Source organism: Micromesistius poutassou (genome assembly GCF_964030765.1).
Source record: "Micromesistius poutassou genome assembly, chromosome: 13".
Classification (NCBI taxonomy): Eukaryota; Metazoa; Chordata; class Actinopteri; order Gadiformes; family Gadidae; genus Micromesistius; species Micromesistius poutassou.
Genome location: NC_140283.1, coordinates 1,496,060 through 1,514,654, shown reverse-complemented (window position 1 = coordinate 1,514,654; position 18,595 = coordinate 1,496,060). Strand labels below are relative to the sequence as shown.

The window sequence follows — 18,595 nt, the reverse complement described above, 5'->3', positions numbered from 1 at the left end:
GTTAAGTAGGGTTAGGGGTAGGGGTAGGCTCCAGTAAGAGGGTTAAGTTAAGTTAAGTTAAGTAGGGTTAGGGTTAGGGGTAGGCTCCAGTGAGAGGGTTAAGTTAAGTTAAGTTAAGTTAAGTAGGGTTAGGGTTAGGGGTAGGCTCCAGTGAGAGGGTTAAGTTAAGTTAAGTTAAGTAGGGTTAGGGGTAGGGGTAGGCTCCAGTAAGAGGGTTAAGTTAAGTTAAGTTAAGTAGGGTTAGGGGTAGGGGTAGGCTCCAGTGAGAGGGTTAAGTTAAGTTAAGTTAAGTTAAGTAGGGTTAGGGTTAGGGGTAGGCTCCAGTGAGAGGGTTAAGTTAAGTTAAGTTAAGTAGGATTAGGGTTAGGGGTAGGCTCCAGTGAGAGGGTTAAGTTAAGTTAAGTTAAGTAGGATTAGGGTTAGGGGTAGGCTCCAGTGAGAGGGTTAAGTTAAGTTAAGTTAAGTAGGGTTAGGGGTAGGCTCCAGTGAGAGGGTTAAGTTAAGTTAAGTAGGGTTAGGGGTAGGCTCCAGTGAGAGGGTTAAGTTAAGTTAAGTTAAGTTAAGTAGGGTTAGGGGTAGGGGTAAGCTCCAGTGAGAGGGTTAAGTTAAGTTAAGTTAAGTTAAGTAGGGTTAGGGGTAGGGGTAGGCTCCAGTGAGAGGGTTAAGTTAAGTTAAGTTAAGTAGGGTTAGGGGTAGGGGTAGGCTCCAGTGAGAGGGTTAAGTTAAGTTAAGTTAAGTAGGGTTAGGGGTAGGGGTAGGCTCCAGTGAGAGGGTTAAGTTAAGTTAAGTTAAGTAGGGTTAGGGGTAAGCTCCAGTGAGAGGGTTAAGTTAAGTTAAGTTAAGTAGGGTTAGGGGTAGGGGTAGGCTCCAGTGAGAGGGTTAAGTTAAGTTAAGTTAAGTAGGGTTAGGGGTAGGCTCCAGTGAGAGGGTTAAGTTAAGTTAAGTTAAGTAGGGTTAGGGGTAGGGGTAGGCTCCAGTGAGAGGGTTAAGTTAAGTTAAGTTAAGTAGGGTTAGGGTTAGGGGTAGGCTCCAGTGAGAGGGTTAAGTTAAGTTAAGTTAAGTAGGGTTAGGGTTAGGGGTAGGCTCCAGTGAGAGGGTTAAGTTAAGTTAAGTTAAGTAGGGTTAGGGTTAGGGGTAGGCTCCAGTGAGAGGGTTAAGTTAAGTTAAGTTAAGTAGGGTTAGGGGTAGGGGTAGGCTCCAGTGAGAGGGTTAAGTTAAGTTAAGTTAAGTAGGGTTAGGGGTAGGCTCCAGTGAGAGGGTTAAGTTAAGTTAAGTTAAGTAGGGTTAGGGGTAGGGGTAGGCTCCAGTGAGAGGGTTAAGTTAAGTTAAGTTAAGTAGGGTTAGGGTTAGGGGTAGGCTCCAGTGAGAGGGTTAAGTTAAGTTAAGTTAAGTTAAGTAGGGTTAGGGTTAGGGGTAGGCTCCAGTGAGAGGGTTAAGTTAAGTTAAGTTAAGTAGGGTTAGGGGTAGGGGTAAGCTCCAGTGAGAGGGTTAAGTTAAGTTAAGTTAAGTTAAGTAGGGTTAGGGGTAGGGGTAGGCTCCAGTGAGAGGGTTAAGTTAAGTTAAGTTAAGTTAAGTAGGGTTAGGGGTAGGGGTAGGCTCCAGTGAGAGGGTTAAGTTAAGTTAAGTTAAGTAGGGTTAGGGGTAGGGGTAGGCTCCAGTGAGAGGGTTAAGTTAAGTTAAGTTAAGTAGGGTTAGGGTTAGGGGTAGGCTCCAGTGAGAGGGTTAAGTTAAGTTAAGTTAAGTAGGGTTAGGGTTAGGGGTAAGCTCCAGTGAGAGGGTTAAGTTAAGTTAAGTTAAGTAGGGTTAGGGTTAGGGGTAGGCTCCAGTGAGAGGGTTAAGTTAAGTTAAGTTAAGTAGGGTTAGGGTTAGGGGTAGGCTCGAGTGAGAGGGTTAAGTTAAGTTAAGTTAAGTAGGGTTAGGGTTAGGGGTAGGCTCCAGTGAGAGGGTTAAGTTAAGTTAAGTTAAGTAGGGTTAGGGTTAGGGGTAGGCTCCAGTGAGAGGGTTAAGTTAAGTTAAGTTAAGTAGGGTTAGGGTTAGGGGTAGGCTCCAGTGAGAGGGTTAAGTTAAGTTAAGTTAAGTAGGGTTAGGGTTAGGGGTAGGCGTCACCTCGAGAGTACAGCAGGACCTGCACCTCCAGCAGCACGCAGGTCAGCAGCCGCACCATGTTGTCCACGCCCAGCAGGGCGAAGGCCTCCCCCAGGGGGTAGTCCCCCAGGGGCAGGTCGGCGCCGTCGGGCCGCTGGCACACGATGGGCCCCTGGACGCCGTGGAAGCGGAGGGAGCGGCCGGGCGCGGGCAGCGGCACCTCGTACAGGACGTTGTGGATGTAGCTCTCCAGGGGCAGCGGGGGCGCCGCCGGCGACATCACCGCCTGGTACAACTGGGACAGGAAGTGGCGGGCGGCCTGCAGGAAGGGGAGGGGCATCAGGAGGCAGAGGGCCTTGGAGCCGTACAAGGTGTCGCTGGCCGGGTCGAAGGGCGCCGCGCAGCCCGGGCAGGAAGGGCCCCCACCCCCGCCCACGCCCACGCCCACGCCCGGGCCCCCGCCCCCGCCGCCGCCGCCCGGCAGGGAGTCGGCGTCGGAGCCGTCCAGACTGCTGAGGAGGGACTCCATGCTGCAGGCGGAGGGAGACGACACGTAGGAGGAGGAGGGGGAGGAGGAGGAGGAGGGGGAGGGGCCGGCGGGGGCGGAGCTGCAGTGCTCCACGCGGTGCATCTGGAACAGGCTCTGCATGGCGCTGGTGATGCGGGGGTTGGTCACCCGCTCGTAGAAGGTGTGGACGAAGCCGTAGGTGCGCGTGCCGTCGTCGGCGGTGATGGTGAAGGAGTGGAAGAGGGGGTCGCGGCCGTCCGCCTGCGTCCGGAACGCCAGCCCCCGCGGCATGCACAGCTGAGGGGGAGGAGCCAGAGGACAGGGGGCGGGGTTACCTCCAGAACGGTAGAAACGACCCTCCCATCTGTGAGATAAAGCGTCCTTCAGAAGGACTCGACAAGCTCACCAGGTTGACAGCATCTTTGTTAAAGGGACAGCGCTCTGAGCTCTCTGGGTAATGGACGAGAACCTTCGACTTGAACGACCTCCGGATCGGGCTCTGGTCAAATCCTTCTCCTGACAGAGAGACAGAGAGAGAGAGAGAGAGAGGCAGCAGAGAGAGAGAGAGAGAGAGACAGAGAGAGAGAGAGAGAGAGAGAGAGAGAGAGAGGCAGCAGAGAGAGAGAGAGAGACAGAGAGAGAGAGAGAGAGAGAGAGAGAGAGAGGCAGCAGAGAGAGAGAGAGAGAGAGAGAGAGAGAGAGGCAGCAGAGAGAGAGAGAGAGAGAGAGGCAGCAGAGAGAGAGAGAGAGACAGAGAGAGAGAGAGAGAGGCAGCAGAGAGAGAGAGAGAGAGAGAGAGAGAGAGAGAGAGAGAGAGAGAGAGAGAGAGAGAGAGGCAGCAGAGAGAGACAGAGAGAGAAGAGAGAGAGAGAGAGAGAGAGAGAGAGAGAGAGAGAGCGAGAGAGGCAGCAGAGAGAGAGAGAGAGAGAGAGAGGCAGCAGAGAGAGAGAGAGAGAGAGAGAGAGCTGGTTAAACAAAGCATTTATTTGTTGGACGCAGAGGTTGCGGGTCAGGAGGAGACATTGGGGTCAAGGGTCAACATTCTTTTAGTTTATAGAGAAGCTAAAAGTGAAAAACTCATTATGATGAAGATGCAGTGTAGAGGAGACGTCTTAATGTCAGGAAGAGGAAGATGGCTCAGCTAAAGATCCGCCTCAATGGCAGAATCTGATATTTTTCTTGACTCATTTTATACATTTCAGGAAAAGATCAAGCTGGTCAAAGATGACCAACCACCAATGTCCAGGTGACTAGAGCTGAGCCCGCTGTCACCGTGGTGTGTGCTCCAGTAGCAGGATGTGACGGGTCAGGACGCAGTGGGGAGAGGAGAGACACATTTCACCAACAATTAAGAGATAAAACAATAGATAAAAAAAAATAATTGGGCATATATAGACAGACAGACAGACAGACAGACAGACAGACAGACATGCTGATGGGTGGAGGAGGGTGAACATGTGGTCAGCAGCTTCTCATCTCCAAACACCATCTAACAAGGTAACCATGGTTACCACACACACACAGTCACCCAGGCGGGGGGGCGGTCTGGTCCACTGGGGGATTGAACTGGGAATGATGGCGAACAGCGACAGATGTCAGTCCTTCGGAGGAGACGTAAAACCGAGGTCCTGACTCACTGAGGTCATAAAAGGTCAGAGGGCACTTATCACAAAGTAGGGGACCCCCGGTGTCCGGGTCAAACTGACCAATCAGGCTCATCCAATCCGCCCTCATCATCCCGCTGAATGATTGGCTGACTCATTAACTCCCTCACTCTCCACCTCCAGCTGGTGTGTGCTGAGCGTTCTGGCGCCGATTGGCTGCCGTGCATCACCCAGTGGGTGCTACACATGGTGGTGGTTAGTGAGGTCCCCCCTTCACTGTAAAGCGTCTTTGGGGACTTGAAAAGCATGAATTCAATGATTCTTCTTCTTCTTCTGGAGTGATTAGAGGAATGAACTGCAGTCCTCTCACAGCTACAAATACTATATCTGCATTTTCTTTTTCAGAGAATTAGATTATTGGTTTCTGTCAGGATGTAAAGACTGCAACTTATTAATTCAGTAGATGTTTGTTACCAAACGTGACTCCAGTGAATACTGATCCATTCAGGGTTAGGCATCGTGGACACTGGGTATCGAACATAGAACCTTTTGGCTCAGAGTGGAGCGCTCTAGTCGAGACCTGCTGGCCCCTCTGACCTGAAACATCTCTAGAGGACAACGTTGACCAACAGATTCATGCTGTTTAATATTATTCACTGACACCATCCCCATGGTCGCTCCTTAAATCAGGACAGATTAGAGCGTGCACGTGTGTGTGTGCGTGCGTGCGGCTTTGGATGATGCTAGTATTATACATGATGAAGGAATAGAGGAGACTTCTGCCTCTCTGTCCTCATCAACGCCCTGATTCAGAGACACTCTGAATATGAACCATGGAGGGAGAGATGTGGTCGGGCAGCAGAAGACTGTGGAAACTATTGAGGTCCTAACAAGAGCCTACTGTCTGTACACACACACACACACACACACACACACACACACACACACACACACACACACACACACACTAAAGCAAGCAAAAGTCATGTGTGTGTATCAATGACAATCCTTTTGACAGTTACAGGAATGCAGTTACATGCAGGATGTATTTTAGAGTGTTTGATCAGATATACAGATCCTTCCCAAAAGGAAGAGCGCTGTACTGCACTGTACTCCTGTTACATAACAGCTCAGCTGCGCTCTGTTGTCCACCAGAATTGAATTGCTGTCCTCATTCATTAATGTGACACTAGTGATGCATTAGAACAGACATGGTACACAGCAACATGCAGTGATGAGTTCTCTAGTACAGCCTCATGCAGTGATGATTTGTGTCAGCCCCACAATCATCAGTGATGATTTCTCTAGTACAGCCTCATGCAGTGATGAGTTCTCTAGCACAGCCTCATGCAGTGGCCGGGTAGCAGTGCCTTGGTGAGCGCTATGCTAACTGGATGTGTAGGCCAGCCCACATCAGCTCTGTAGTATTGAAGGTCGATATGTCCATCTTTGAGCCAGGACGGAGGGACTATATTATCGTTGTATTTATTTATGTAAATTGCGGTTTTTAAAAGACCATTAACGCTGGGTTTGTAATGAAACAGTGGAAAGAGCCCGTTTAGATTCCATTAATTACATGGCCCTGATATTGGTCTTTCCTTAATCTAGAAGGATCAGGTTAAAGGTATACGGTCTGTGTTCCCCGGTAATGAGGGATGGAGTGATGTTGGTCAACATCAAATGGTTTCCATCGTTTTAGTGTCGTACGCTGACATAGAGCAAAGCTTCCATCAACACTGACTGCACGTTGTTTATCATCAGAATAAGCTCCTCTCTAATGTTAATAACGTCTCCTCTCTAATGTTAATAACGTCCCCTCTCTAATGTAAATAACATCTCTCTGATGTCGTTAATAACAGCTCTCATGTCGTTAATAACATCTCTCTAATGTCGTTAATAACATCTCTCATGTCGTTAATAACATCTATCTCATGTTAATAACGCACCTGCTAGATGTTGGGGCTCGAGGCCGGAGTCCGGGTCCACTCCGACCACCACGAAGTACTGCGCGAGTCCGGTCATCTTCAACCTTTATTCTACTTCCATCTCCAGTAACGCTCGTCTGAATCCCAGCTGTGTTGTTCTGCTGCTGCTGGTCGCCGGTTCGGCTATGACGCGAGGATCAGTCCCCAGTACGGTGTTGCTCCGACTGGGAGGAGACTGGCCGTCCCAGTATCAGTACCAGGGTGTTGCTCCGACTGGGAGGAGACTGGCCGTCCCAGTATCAGTACCAGTAGGGTGTTGCTCCGACTGGGAGGAGACTGGCCGTCCCAGTATCAGTACCAGTAGGGTGTTGCTCCGACTGAGAGAAGACTTGCCGTCCCAGTACCAGTACTAGTAGGATGTTGCTCAGACTGGGAGGAGACTGGCTGTCGGTGGGACGGACATTGTTTACGTGTTGTATTTTTAAAGATGCATTGTGGACAATTGAATCATGTCATCTAGCCGAACGGACTTCTCAGAAGTATTTTTAGTGTATTATCCCATGAAGATGAGATGTTTGTGTTTCCGTTCCGTTAGATGAGCCCTTCATGTTCCTGTGGGGAGCGGGTCGCGATATTTTTTTTCCTACGATGGCCACGCGAAGACCCGCCCTACTCTGTCTGTGATTTGCCGGGTTGCATGCAACTCAACTGGACGCTACGGTACCCTCGCTGTGAGCATTCGAGAGCGTCACAAAAGAGTCCCAACCCTAACCCCTAAACCTAACCCTAACCATAACCCCTAACCCTAACAACTAAACCTAACCATAACCCCTAAACCTAACCATCACCCCTAACCATAACCCCTAAACCTAACCATAACCCCTAAACTTAACCCTAACCATAACCCCTAAACCTAACCATAACCCCTAAACTTAACCATAACCCCTAAACTTAACCCTAACCATCACCCTAACCCTAACCATAACCCCTAAACCTAACCCTAACCACTAAACCTAACCATAACCCCTAAACCTAACCCTCACCCCTAACCATAACCCCTAAACCTAACCATAACCCCTAAACTTAACCCTAACCATAACACCTAAACCTAACCCTAACCTTAACCCCTAACCCTAACCCCTAAACCTAACCATAACCCCTAAACCTAACCTTAAACCCTAACCCATAACCCCTAACCCCTAAACCTAACCCTAACCATAGCTGGTTAAGGTTGGCTCTCTTAACCATAGCTGGTTAAGAGAGCTGCAACACATCTACACCACCTGCCTTCACACACTGGTTGGCAGAGACAAGCTAAAACAAAGGACTTTACTCCTGTTTTACTTTAGTGGTTTGAATCTGTACACTCACCACTAGATTCCAAATCATTAATTCTCCTTGAATTGTGTGAATCGACCCATAAATCAGTCAGTTAAATGCAAGTCAAATGAGGACTGATAATAATTGGGGACAAACCTTTTACATCAGTAATGTATTGAGACATTAAAGCAGACAAAACAGGCATTTCTGTTGGAGTTGGCCTTCATAAAAAGTGCCACACTAAATATCTCACTGGTTGATAGCATTAGCCCTATATATATATATATATATATATATATATATATATATATATATACACACACACATACATACATACATATATATATACATACATATATATACATACATACATACATACATATATATATATATATACATACACACACACACACACACACACACACACACAGACACACAGAGTGCAGGGCCACCTATTGGGCTTTGACAGTATTAAACAGTATTAAATTAAAGCCGGATCTATAACTTGTTGGTAAACACAAGGTTGAAAGGCTTATTATAGCAGTAATAATGATTACTTATTATAGCAGTAATAATGATTACATTGATTCATTATTATAGCAGTAATAACGATTACTTATTATAGCAGTAATAATGATTACATTGCATGAGACAATTGCAGACCCAAGCTGCATCCATTTTGGTACCCAGGACATACAGTGATATCAAGTCCATCTGTTAGTCAATAACATCACAGCTCCCTGGCCCTCTGTGCGGGCTCTTTCACTCTGGGTGTTATTTAGCAAATACACTATTTCATTACAAATGGGCTTTGTTAGTTTTTTTAATATTATAGATAGCCAAAGTCATTGTATTCCACCAGCTGTAGCAGATATTGCAGCAGGACCTCAGCTTTACCGCTTACATTATTCATGTTTACTACAGACAACAGAGTCACAGAGTCAAGGATTTGGCAGTAGCTTTGGATATTCCTCTGTTTAACCTGCTGTTTAACAACATGTGGCAGACAGGAAGCACTTAGAAAAGAGGACTTGTGTGCAGATCAAGAGGTCTCTTCCACCGGGTCACAAACTGAACAGAACAGGGAAACTTTTTAAATGGATGAGTCATTCAAAATGGCCTCCCCGTTTTCCGTGGTTCTGCCAACCTGTGTGTCGGGTGCAGACGAGTTCCAGCCACACCTGGACTACAGCCAGAAGGGGGCCCCCCGCGGCCTCCAGGCGGCGCTGTGGGGCCCCGTGGAGCAGACGGACACCAGGGAGTCTTCTGCCTCACAGGAGCACATGAGCTACGTGTGCGCGGACCTCCTGGTCGGGGTGGGAGAGCAGCTGGACCAGCCTGCTGTGCAGCGTGGAGGACGGGTCCAGCAGCACCCGGTACAGGCAGTCCTGCCGGCTGCGCAGCTCGGCCGCCACCGGGGAGGACGGCGTCCACGCCTTCAGGTTCCCCGCGAAGGCCAGGAGGCGCTGGAGCACCGCAGGGGCCGTCTGCAGGTCAAACAGCAGCACCACGGACGCAGGCACCTACAACCAAGAACCAACGTCACCTTAAGAACCACCATCACCTACAACCAAGAACCACCATCACCTACAACCAAGAACCACCATCACCTACAACCAAGAACCACCATCACCTACAACCAAGAACCAACGTCACCTCAAGAACCACCATCACCTAAAACCAAGAACCACCATCACCTACAACCAAGAACCACCATCACCTACAACCAAGAACCAACGTCACCTCAAGAACCACCATCACCTACAACCAAGAACCACCATCACCTACAACCAAGAACCACCATCACCTACAACCAAGAACCACCATCACCTACAACCAAGAACCAACGTCACCTCAAGAACCACCATCACCTACAACCGAGAACCACCATCACCTACAACCAAGAACCAACGTCACCTTAAGAACCACCATCACCTACAACCAAGAACCACCATCACCTACAACCAAGATCCACCGTCACCTTAAGAACCACCATCACCTACAACCAAGAACCACCGTCACCTACAACGAAGAACCAACGTCACCTCAAGAACCACCATCACCTACAACCAAGAACCACCATCACCTACAACCAAGAACCAACGTCACCTTAAGAACCACCATCACCTACAACCAAGAACCAACGTCACCTCAAGAACCACCATCACCTACAACCAAGAACCACCATCACCTACAACCAAGAACCACCATCACCTACAACCAAGAACCAACGTCACCTTAAGAACCACCATCACCTACAACCAAGAACCAACGTCACCTCAAGAACCACCATCACCTACAACCAAGAACCACCATCACCTACAACCAAGAACCACCATCACCTACAATCAAGAACCACCGTCACCTTAAGAACCACCATCACCTTAAGAACCACCATCACCTACAACCAAGAACCACCATCACCTACAACCAAGAACCAACGTCACCTCAAGAACCACCATCACCTACAACCAAGAACCAACATCACCTCAAGAACCACCATCACCTACAACCAAGAACCACCATCACCTACAACCAAGAACCACCATCACCTTAAGAACCACCATCACCTACAACCAAGAACCACCGTCACCTACAACCAAGAACCAACGTCATCTTAAGACCCACCATCACCTACAACCAAGAACCACCATCACCTACAACCAAGAACCACCGTCACCTTAAGAACCACCATCACCTACAACCAAGAACCACCATCACCTCAACCAAGAACCAACATCACCTTAAGAACCACCATCACCTACAACCAAGAACCACCATCACCTACAACCAAGAACCACCGTCACCTTAAGAACCACCATCACCTACAACCAAGAACCACCATCACCTCAACCAAGAACCACCATCACCTACAACCAAGAACCACCGTCACATTAAGAACCACCATCACCTACAACCAAGAACCACCATCACCTTAAGAACCACCATCACCTACAACCAAGAAACCAACGTCACCTCAACCAAGAACCACCATCACCTACAACCAAGAACCACCGTCACCTTAAGAACCACCATCACCTACAACCAAGAACCACCATCACCTTAAGAACCACCATCACCTACAACCAAGAAACCAACGTCACCATCAACCGAGAACCACCATCACCTACAACCCAGAACCACCATCACCTACAACCCAGAACCACCATCACCTTCAACCAAGAACCACCATCACCTTCAACCAAGAACCATCACCTACAACCAAGAACCACCACCACCATCAAAAACATTTCCAATAACCACAACATCCAAACCACAATGACCTCACAAACCCCTGCCTCATCAACACCCTCCACCACATGGTTAGTATTTAAAAAGTTAAGGTGATTAATTCTGAAGCTTTTCCAAAAATGAAAGTCATGAATAAATGATAGTAATCAGTGGCGGTCCTACATTGAATTACGCCCCAGGCGAGCCCCATATAACATAAGCATAAACAGCCATGTTTTATCATAACAATATGAGTGAAAGATAAACTTATATTTCTCAATTGCAAGAAATTCAAGGTGTGACTGACTTTAGCCCACTAATTCCATTAGTAGTTCCATTCGAGTGTTGCTCTATACCAGGCGCGTACCGTCCATGTGGGCAGGTGGGGCGGGGAACTACTTGCAACAGCATGCTCCCAAAGAAATAGTTTGGAAATCATTGCTCCAAGTCTATTTTTAATAATGTGATATTAATAATGTCACATTAACTATCTATAGTTTCTGTAGGCTTTCTGACTATTTTTGGTCTGTTGACATCAAATTTTGTTTGATGGTTGTGGGCAGCGAGTTTAACGTCTCATGCAATGTTGGGGCGGGGCAGCTCAGCGAACGCGTTCCTCCGTATGTTTATCACGTAACCCTGCAGGCTTCAATAAGGATTTCAATCCACGCTAACAGTGCGTTCACCCCCTTGTCCGTTCCATTTGGGAGACCCAGAGGTGAACTGTCCCCCGCGCCCCCCTCCCCTTTCCCCTTCTCACACAGCTTCTGTGACAGCACCTCCTCAGGGAGCAGGGCGCCTGCAGCCGGAGGGGGCGCCAATATTCCAATTCCCCACACAGCGATATGATAGATTATAGAAAACCGCTTTGCAGAGCGGATGATTTTTTTTTTTGATCGCATGCTCGTGCCGCCCCCCATGTGTCATGAAATAATGCCGCCCCGGACGGCTGCCCGCTTCGCCTGTGCCGCCACTGATAGTAATAGTATAACTTGTAACATATATTTTATTTACAATCGAGATTATACAATACAGGTGGCATCTAGAACATACATCAACACTGATCCTGACAGTTTGGACACCAACAGGTCAGTTATGATCTTTATACGAGTTCATAGTTTAACAACAACCAGGAGAGTTTCATTCTTACCTGGGCCTGGACTATGTCATCCATCATATCGGGATTGGATGACAAATTCACCAGGACCTTCAAAGTTTGAATCTGAAGAAAGGATATTTTCAGATGTTAATTTTGAGTCCCTTTTCACATTAAAGGAATGCCTTATACCAGGGATGGGCAACTGACGGCCCGCGTCGTCGCCTAGTGCAGCCCGTAGATCATTTCTTAAAATGCTGAATATTTTCATTGAATATTTCATATTTTCATTATAATTATACTGTTCACCAATGGACGGCTCAGTTTTTCCATTTTTTCCAAACAAAGGGCAATGAGAGGGGAATTTCTTTTGAGACTGCTACCAGAGGCACGTTCTCCACTCCTGAGGGACTTTGCTCTCTCAATGGCCAGCTTGTTTGGGAGCGCTTACATTCGAGAGGGAAGTTTTTCAATAATGAAGCACATTTAGTCAAGTCAAGAGAGAAACAGGCTCACAGACTCTGTCATCTGATGCGGATTGGATGCAAAGATTGACATTGATATTCAGTCTATTGTGCGCCAGCAGGCGAAACCACAAGTATCTCGTTAAGAGAGAGCCTGATTTAGGCTACCTGCTGTGAGTGAGATTGGGCACGTATATGATGTATGTGGGCAAATGTGTTTCAATTCTGAAAGTGGAGTGGGAGCAAAAATGCACTGAATATGATGCTGTTGTTGAAGCACTTGGGCCGCTGTTTTTCAGTTTTGTGCCATCATTGAATGATGATGTATGAGAGCGTTTTGCACTGAAAAAAAATACTGATCACTCATGTGGCTGTTGTTGTTTCTTTTAAAACAAACTTGTTGTATTTGTCCCTATGAAATGAATGTATGTTGGTTCGATAGTATCTTTATCGAACCACTGTATACAATTATTTTGTAGCTTCTCTCAAATCCGATTCGTTGAAGTGTGTGGTCATGTGGCCCTCTGATGGTGATGAAAAATTGTGGCCCTCTTTATCATGAAAGTTGCCCATCCCTGCCCTATAGGATCAGCCCAGCCTTCCTCCACGTGGCTGAAGGGCTGGGGGTTAGACATGGAGCCAGGGCAGATTGGAACATTAACGACTGTAGTCATAGTTCTAAGACATATTTTCTTCCAGCAGATGACAGACGACCTAGCAGCGAGAGAGAGCAGACTTCTATCCAAAGCGACAGTGAATACAGACACGTAGTACTAGAGGGGTTAGGTGTTTAGTAATGTAGGAGGAGGGGTTAGGTGTTTAGTAATGTAGGAGGGGTTAGTGTTTAGTAATGTAGGAGGAGGGGTTAGTGATTAGTAATGTAGGAGGAGGGGTTAGTGTTTAGTAATGTAGGAGGAGGGGTTAGTGTTTAGTAATGTAGGAGGAGGGGTTAGTGTTTAGTAATGTAGGAGGAGGGGTCAGTGTTTAGTAATGTAGGAGGAGGGGTTAGTGTTTAGTAATGTAGGAGGGGTTAGTGTTTAGTAATGTAGGAGGAGGGGTTAGTGTTTAGAAATGTAGGAGGAGGGGTTAGGTGTTTAGTAATGTAGGAGGAGGGGTTAGGTGTTTAGTAATGTAGGAGGAGGGGTTAGTGTTTAGTAATGTAGGAGGAGGGGTTAGTGTTTAGTAATGTAGGAGGGGTTAGTGTTTAGTAATGTAGGAGGGGTTAGTGTTTAGTAATGTAGGAGGGGTTAGTGTTTAGTAATGTAGGAGGAGGGGTTAGTGTTTAGTAATGTAGGAGGAGGGGTTAGGTGTTTAGTAATGTAGGAGGAGGGGTTAGGTGTTTAGTAATGTAGGAGGAGGGGTTAGGTGTTTAGTAATGTAGGAGGAGGGGTTAGGTGTTTAGTAATGTAGGAGGGGTTAGTGTTTAGTAATGTAGGAGGAGGGGTTAGTGTTTAGTAATGTAGGAGGAGGGATTAGTGTTTAGTAATGTAGGAGGAGGGGTTAGTGTTTAGTAATGTAGGAGGGGTTAGTGTTTAGTAATGTAGGAGGGGTTAGGGTTTAGTAATGTAGGAGGAGGGGTTAGGGTTTAGTAATGTAGGAGGAGGGGTTAGGGTTTAGTAATGTAGGAGGAGGGGTTAGTGATTAGTAATGTAGGAGGGGTTAGTGTTTAGTAATGTAGGAGGAGGGGTTAGTGTTTAGTAATGTAGGAGGAGGGGTTAGTGTTTAGTAATTTAGGAGGGGTTAGTGTTTAGTAATGTAGGAGGGGGTAGTGTTTAGTAATGTAGGAGGGGGTAGTGTTTAGTAATGTAGGAGGAGGGGTTAGGTGTTTAGTAATGTAGGAGGGGTTAGTGTTTAGTAATGTAGGAGGGGTTAGTGTTTAGTAATGTAGGAGGGGTTAGTGTTTAGTAATGTAGGAGGGGTTAGGTGTTTAGTAATGAAAGAAAGAAAGAAAGAAAGTCACAGCAATCCACTGACACTTTCATCAATGGGGAGGCTATCCAGGTTGTTACAAACTACAAATACCTTGGCATTGTATTAGACAACAAACTCAAATGGGACTCATGGACTGACCTTTTGCACACTAAGGCTCAGCAAAGAATGTACTTTTTAAAGAAACTGCTTGTTTTTAATGTCAATAACAAAATGCTTCAAATGTTTTACACTGCTTTTATTGAAAGTGTTTTAACTTGCTGTATTATTTGCTGGTTTGGAAATGCCACTGAGTCACAAAAAAAGGCCATCAGAAAAACAGTCACAACTGCTAGTAAGCTACTTGGGATGACACTGCCGAGCATTGAGGTCATTTATAAAGATAGACTGGTGAGAAAGGCCAATAACATTGTATGTGACTATACACACCCCCTGTCATGTTATTTTAAACTACTCCCATCTAGGCGTCGTTTCTGCCCACCTCTTATGACTAAGAACAGATCCAAATTCTCTTTTGTACCACAAGCTATAAAAGCCTTAAATCAGTAAATAATCAGTAAATAAGCTATCTTATGTCCAGCTGGCCTGGCCATATCCAAGGGTATGTAGTGTATTGTAGTGTGTGTTGCAGTGTGTGTTGTATGTTCCCCATGTTATGTCTGTTGGTGTCTGATGTATGGACTACTTTCATGTTGTCCTGTCATGAAGTGCCCGGCGACTGTGCCGCAAACCCAACTGCCCCACGGGGATAATAAAGTTATCTACTACTACTACTACTACTACTACTAATGTAGGAGGGGTTAGTGTTTAGTAATGTAGGAGGGGTTAGGTGTTTAGTAATGTAGGAGGGGTTAGTGTTTAGTAATGTAGGAGGAGGGGTTAGGTGTTTAGTAATGTAGGAGGAGGGGTTAGTGTTTAGTAATGTAGGAGGAGGGGTTAGTGTTTAGTAATGTAGGAGGAGGGGTTAGTGTTTAGTAATGTAGGAGGGGTTAGGTGTTTAGTAATGTAGGAGGAGGGGTTAGTGTTTAGTAATGTAGGAGGAGGGGTTAGTGTTTAGTAATGTAGGAGGAGGGGTTAGTGTTTAGTAATGTAGGAGGAGGGGTTAGTGTTTAGTAATGTAGGAGGAGGGGTTAGTGTTTAGTAATGTAGGAGGGGTTAGGTGTTTAGTAATGTAGGAGGAGGGGTTAGGTGTTTAGTAATGTAGGAGGGGTTAGTGTTTAGTAATGTAGGAGGGGTTAGGTGTTTAGTAATGTAGGAGGAGGGGTTAGTGTTTAGTAATGTAGGAGGAGGGGTTAGGTGTTTAGTAATGTAGGAGGGGTTAGTGTTTAGTAATGTAGGAGGAGGGGTTAGGTGTTTAGTAATGTAGGAGGGGTTAGTGTTTAGTAATGTAGGAGGGGTTAGTGTTTAGTAATGTAGGAGGGGTTAGGTGTTTAGTAATGTAGGAGGAGGGGTTAGGTGTTTAGTAATGTAGGAGGAGGGGTTAGTTGTTTAGTAATGTAGGAGGAGGGGTTAGTGTTTAGTAATGTAGGAGGAGGGGTTAGGTGTTTAGTAATGTAGGAGGAGGGGTTAGTGTTTAGTAATGTAGGAGGAGGGGTTAGTGTTTAGTAATGTAGGAGGAGGGGTTAGTGTTTAGTATTGTAGGAGGGGTTAGGTGTTTAGTAATGTAGGAGGAGGGGTTAGGTGTTTAGTAATGTAGGAGGAGGGGTTAGTGTTTAGTAATGTAGGAGGGGTTAGTGTTTAGTAATGTAGGAGGAGGGGTTAGTGTTTAGTAATGTAGGAGGGGTTAGTGTTTAGTAATGTAGGAGGAGGGGTTAGTGTTTAGTAATGTAGGAGGAGGGGTTAGTGTTTAGTAATGTAGGAGGGGTTAGTGTTTAGTAATGTAGGGGGAGGGGTTAGTGTTTAGTAATGTAGGAGGGGTTATGTGTTTAGTAATGTAGGAGGGGTTAGTGTTTAGTAATGTAGGAGGGGTTAGGTGTTTAGTAATGTAGGAGGAGGGGTTAGTGTTTAGTAATGTAGGAGGAGGGGTTAGTGTTTAGTAATGTAGGAGGAGGGGTTAGTGTTTAGTAATGTAGGGGGAGGGGTTAGGTGTTTAGTAATGTAGGAGGAGGGGTTAGTGTTTAGTAATGTAGGAGGGGTTAGGTGTTTAGTAATGTAGGAGGGGTTATGTGTTTAGTAATGTAGGAGGGGTTAGTGTTTAGTAATGTAGGAGGAGGGGTTAGTTGTTTAGTAATGTAGGAGGAGGGGTTAGTGTTTAGTAATGTAGGAGGAGGGGTTAGGTGTTTAGTAATGTAGGAGGAGGGGTTAGTGTTTAGTAATGTAGGAGGGGTTAGGTGTTTAGTAATGTAGGAGTGGTTAGTGTTTAGTAATGTAGGAGGGGTTAGGTGTTTAGTAATGTAGGAGGGGTTAGTGTTTAGTAATGTAGGGGGAGGGGTTAGTGTTTAGTAATGTAGGAGGAGGGGTTAGTGTTTAGTAATGTAGGAGGAGGGGTTAGTGTTTAGTAATGTAGGAGGGGTTAGGTGTTTAGTAATGTAGGAGGAGGGGTTAGGTATTTAGTAATGTAGGAGGGGTTAGTGTTTAGTAATGTAGGAGGGGTTAGTGTTTAGTAATGTAGGAGGAGGGGTTAGTGTTTAGTAATGTAGGAGGAGGGGTTAGTGTTTAGTAATGTAGGAGGGGTTAGGTGTTTAGTAATGTAGGAGGAGGGGTTAGTGTTTAGTAATGTAGGAGGAGGGGTTAGGTATTTAGTAATGTAGGAGGGGTTAGTGTTTAGTAATGTAGGAGGGGTTAGTGTTTAGTAATGTAGGAGGAGGGGTTAGTGTTTAGTAATGTAGGAGGAGGGGTTAGTGTTTAGTAATGTAAATGAAGATGCCACCCACCTGAAGGGCCTGGCTGCTGACCACCAGCAGCGACAGCAGCAGTCGGATGGAGTCCCTCAGCAGATGGTGACAGACGTCGGCAGCGGAGAGGTTGGTGAGCAGCCTCAGGGCGGCCAGCTGAAGGTTAGAGTTCACCGGAGAGGTCTCTATCAGCTCCAGGACCTGGGGGATGTAGACCTGGATCAAAGAAACAAAATCAGAGTTACTGTTTGAACTTTGTATCAGTGATCCCAAAAAGTGCAGTATAATGGCCAAAGCAAGGATAAATAGACCTAGTACCCAGAATGGATTACCTTCAAAACATCTTGGTTTTTGACGTTCATGCTCAAATTATTCAAGGCATTCAGAGTCTGCACCCTGACGTCCGCTGCAGGGTCCGAGAGGCAGCCCGCTATGAGGGGGAGCCCGCCCAGCTCCCTCACAGCGTCCTGTGGGGGGCGTGGTGGACATCAGCAATAGTATAGACGTATGGATTATGTTAAATCCATGGAGTACAGAATGGGCCGACAGTGTGGAGGAAGGGATTCGCCGGCGGTACCTGGTGCGCGCTGAACGCAGCAGCGTTTCCTAAAGTCACCAAGACCCGACACCTGTCTGTCTGCTCGCTGCTGCTTTGAAGGCACCAAAGCAGCATTTTGATGTGTTCCGGTCTCAGGGTTTCAGGAGATTTCGAGTCGATCTCTTCTGTTAAAAAACACAGGAATGTGAGCTGTTGTGAAAACAGTTTATTTGCTGGTGAAGGGCAGTCCTCTTACCTGGTACCTCCTGGACCACTGCGCCTCTGGTCCGGACCACATCTAGCCCTGATAGTTTGGCCAACAGGCTCCCGGGCTGCAGGGTCTCCTGGACCTGGTCCTGGACCCTGGACCCGGGGGGACATCCACCTCCTGCACCCTTCTGCTTCCTCTCGAAAACTTCCCCAGTGACAAGTTTATAAATCCCGTAAGAAGCTCCGGCTCCCGCGAGGACCCCGAGCAGCGCCTTCATGTGTCCGAGCCGCGAGACCCCGCCGCTGTCCCCCATGTTGTCTTATGTTCGAACCCCGCCGCTGTCCCCCATGTTGTCTTATGTTCGAACCCCGCTAGCCACTATTAGCTTTCAGCTATCTATGGCACCATGATGATATAAATTGGCTCCGTGCAAATGCTTCTACCTGAAATGGCGATCATGTCAGATTACGTGAATGAAAAACCTACGGAAACTCATGACTTTTGACATTTCAATTCACTCATGTTTCTGACGTAAACTCACCGTTAGCAGTTAGCACTTGTTCTGATTCGTTGTTCGAGATTGCTGGCAGTGGCCGGCCGACCAAAGGTTTCACGGAGTTCTCCCCCAGGAGTTCTCCAGAGGTTTCGGCCACACGGTGGCGCCCTTTCCCCTGTGACACATTCATAACACCACTGGTCCGCAGACGCCTCGTCTAACAGTTTATGATCCACTTCCCACACAACAGTCACTTTAAATTGGATTCAGTTTGAAAACTACATTTCTATGAACCCAAGAACCATTCTGACAACCATTCTGAGTAATATGCATGCCTATGATTAAAGGGGTCAT

General features: G+C 46.7%; 2 protein-coding genes across 3 annotated transcripts in view; both read right to left on the bottom strand.

Moving 5' to 3' along the window:
• Window positions 1-6,219, bottom strand: part of LOC311357711 (DENN domain-containing protein 5B-like) — a gene marked incomplete at its 5' end in the record, with an annotated part of 33,052 nt that extends 26,833 nt beyond the window's left edge. The window contains 3 exons of the mRNA XM_084477742.1: window positions 2,107-2,890; window positions 3,000-3,109; window positions 6,144-6,219. Coding sequence (XP_084333868.1) covers window positions 2,107-2,890; window positions 3,000-3,109; window positions 6,144-6,219 — 970 coding nt within the window. The remainder of the gene's footprint in view (window positions 1-2,106; window positions 2,891-2,999; window positions 3,110-6,143) is intronic.
• A 1,393-nt stretch (window positions 6,220-7,612) lies between these two features.
• On the bottom strand, window positions 7,613-18,293 carry armc10 (armadillo repeat containing 10). Of its 2 annotated transcripts, XM_084476951.1 has the most exons (6): window positions 17,791-18,293; window positions 17,574-17,719; window positions 17,329-17,463; window positions 17,036-17,212; window positions 11,824-11,895; window positions 7,613-8,965 (listed from the first exon to the last, which is right to left on the bottom strand). In XM_084476951.1, exons 1-6 carry the CDS (start codon window positions 18,056-18,058, stop codon window positions 8,714-8,716), a joined length of 1,050 nt encoding a protein of 349 aa, XP_084333077.1. In that variant the 5' UTR covers window positions 18,059-18,293; the 3' UTR covers window positions 7,613-8,713. The 2 variants fall into 2 exon arrangements, with proteins under 2 accessions (XP_084333077.1, XP_084333078.1); XM_084476952.1 differs by lacking the exon at window positions 11,824-11,895.
• Between the last annotated feature and the right edge of the window lie 302 nt (window positions 18,294-18,595).

Excerpts from the sequence above, each read along its gene's own strand:
- armc10 (XM_084476951.1), bottom strand. The coding sequence starts at position 18,058 with ATGGGGGACAGCGGCGGGGTCTCGCGGCTCGGACACATGAAGGCGCTG. Across the intron at positions 17,720-17,790 it reads AGTGGTCCAGGAGGTACCAG|AAGAGATCGACTCGAAATCT; the intron begins GTAAGAGGACTG and ends GTTTTTTAACAG. Across the intron at positions 8,966-11,823 it reads ATGACATAGTCCAGGCCCAG|GTGCCTGCGTCCGTGGTGCT; the intron begins GTAAGAATGAAA and ends TCTTGGTTGTAG.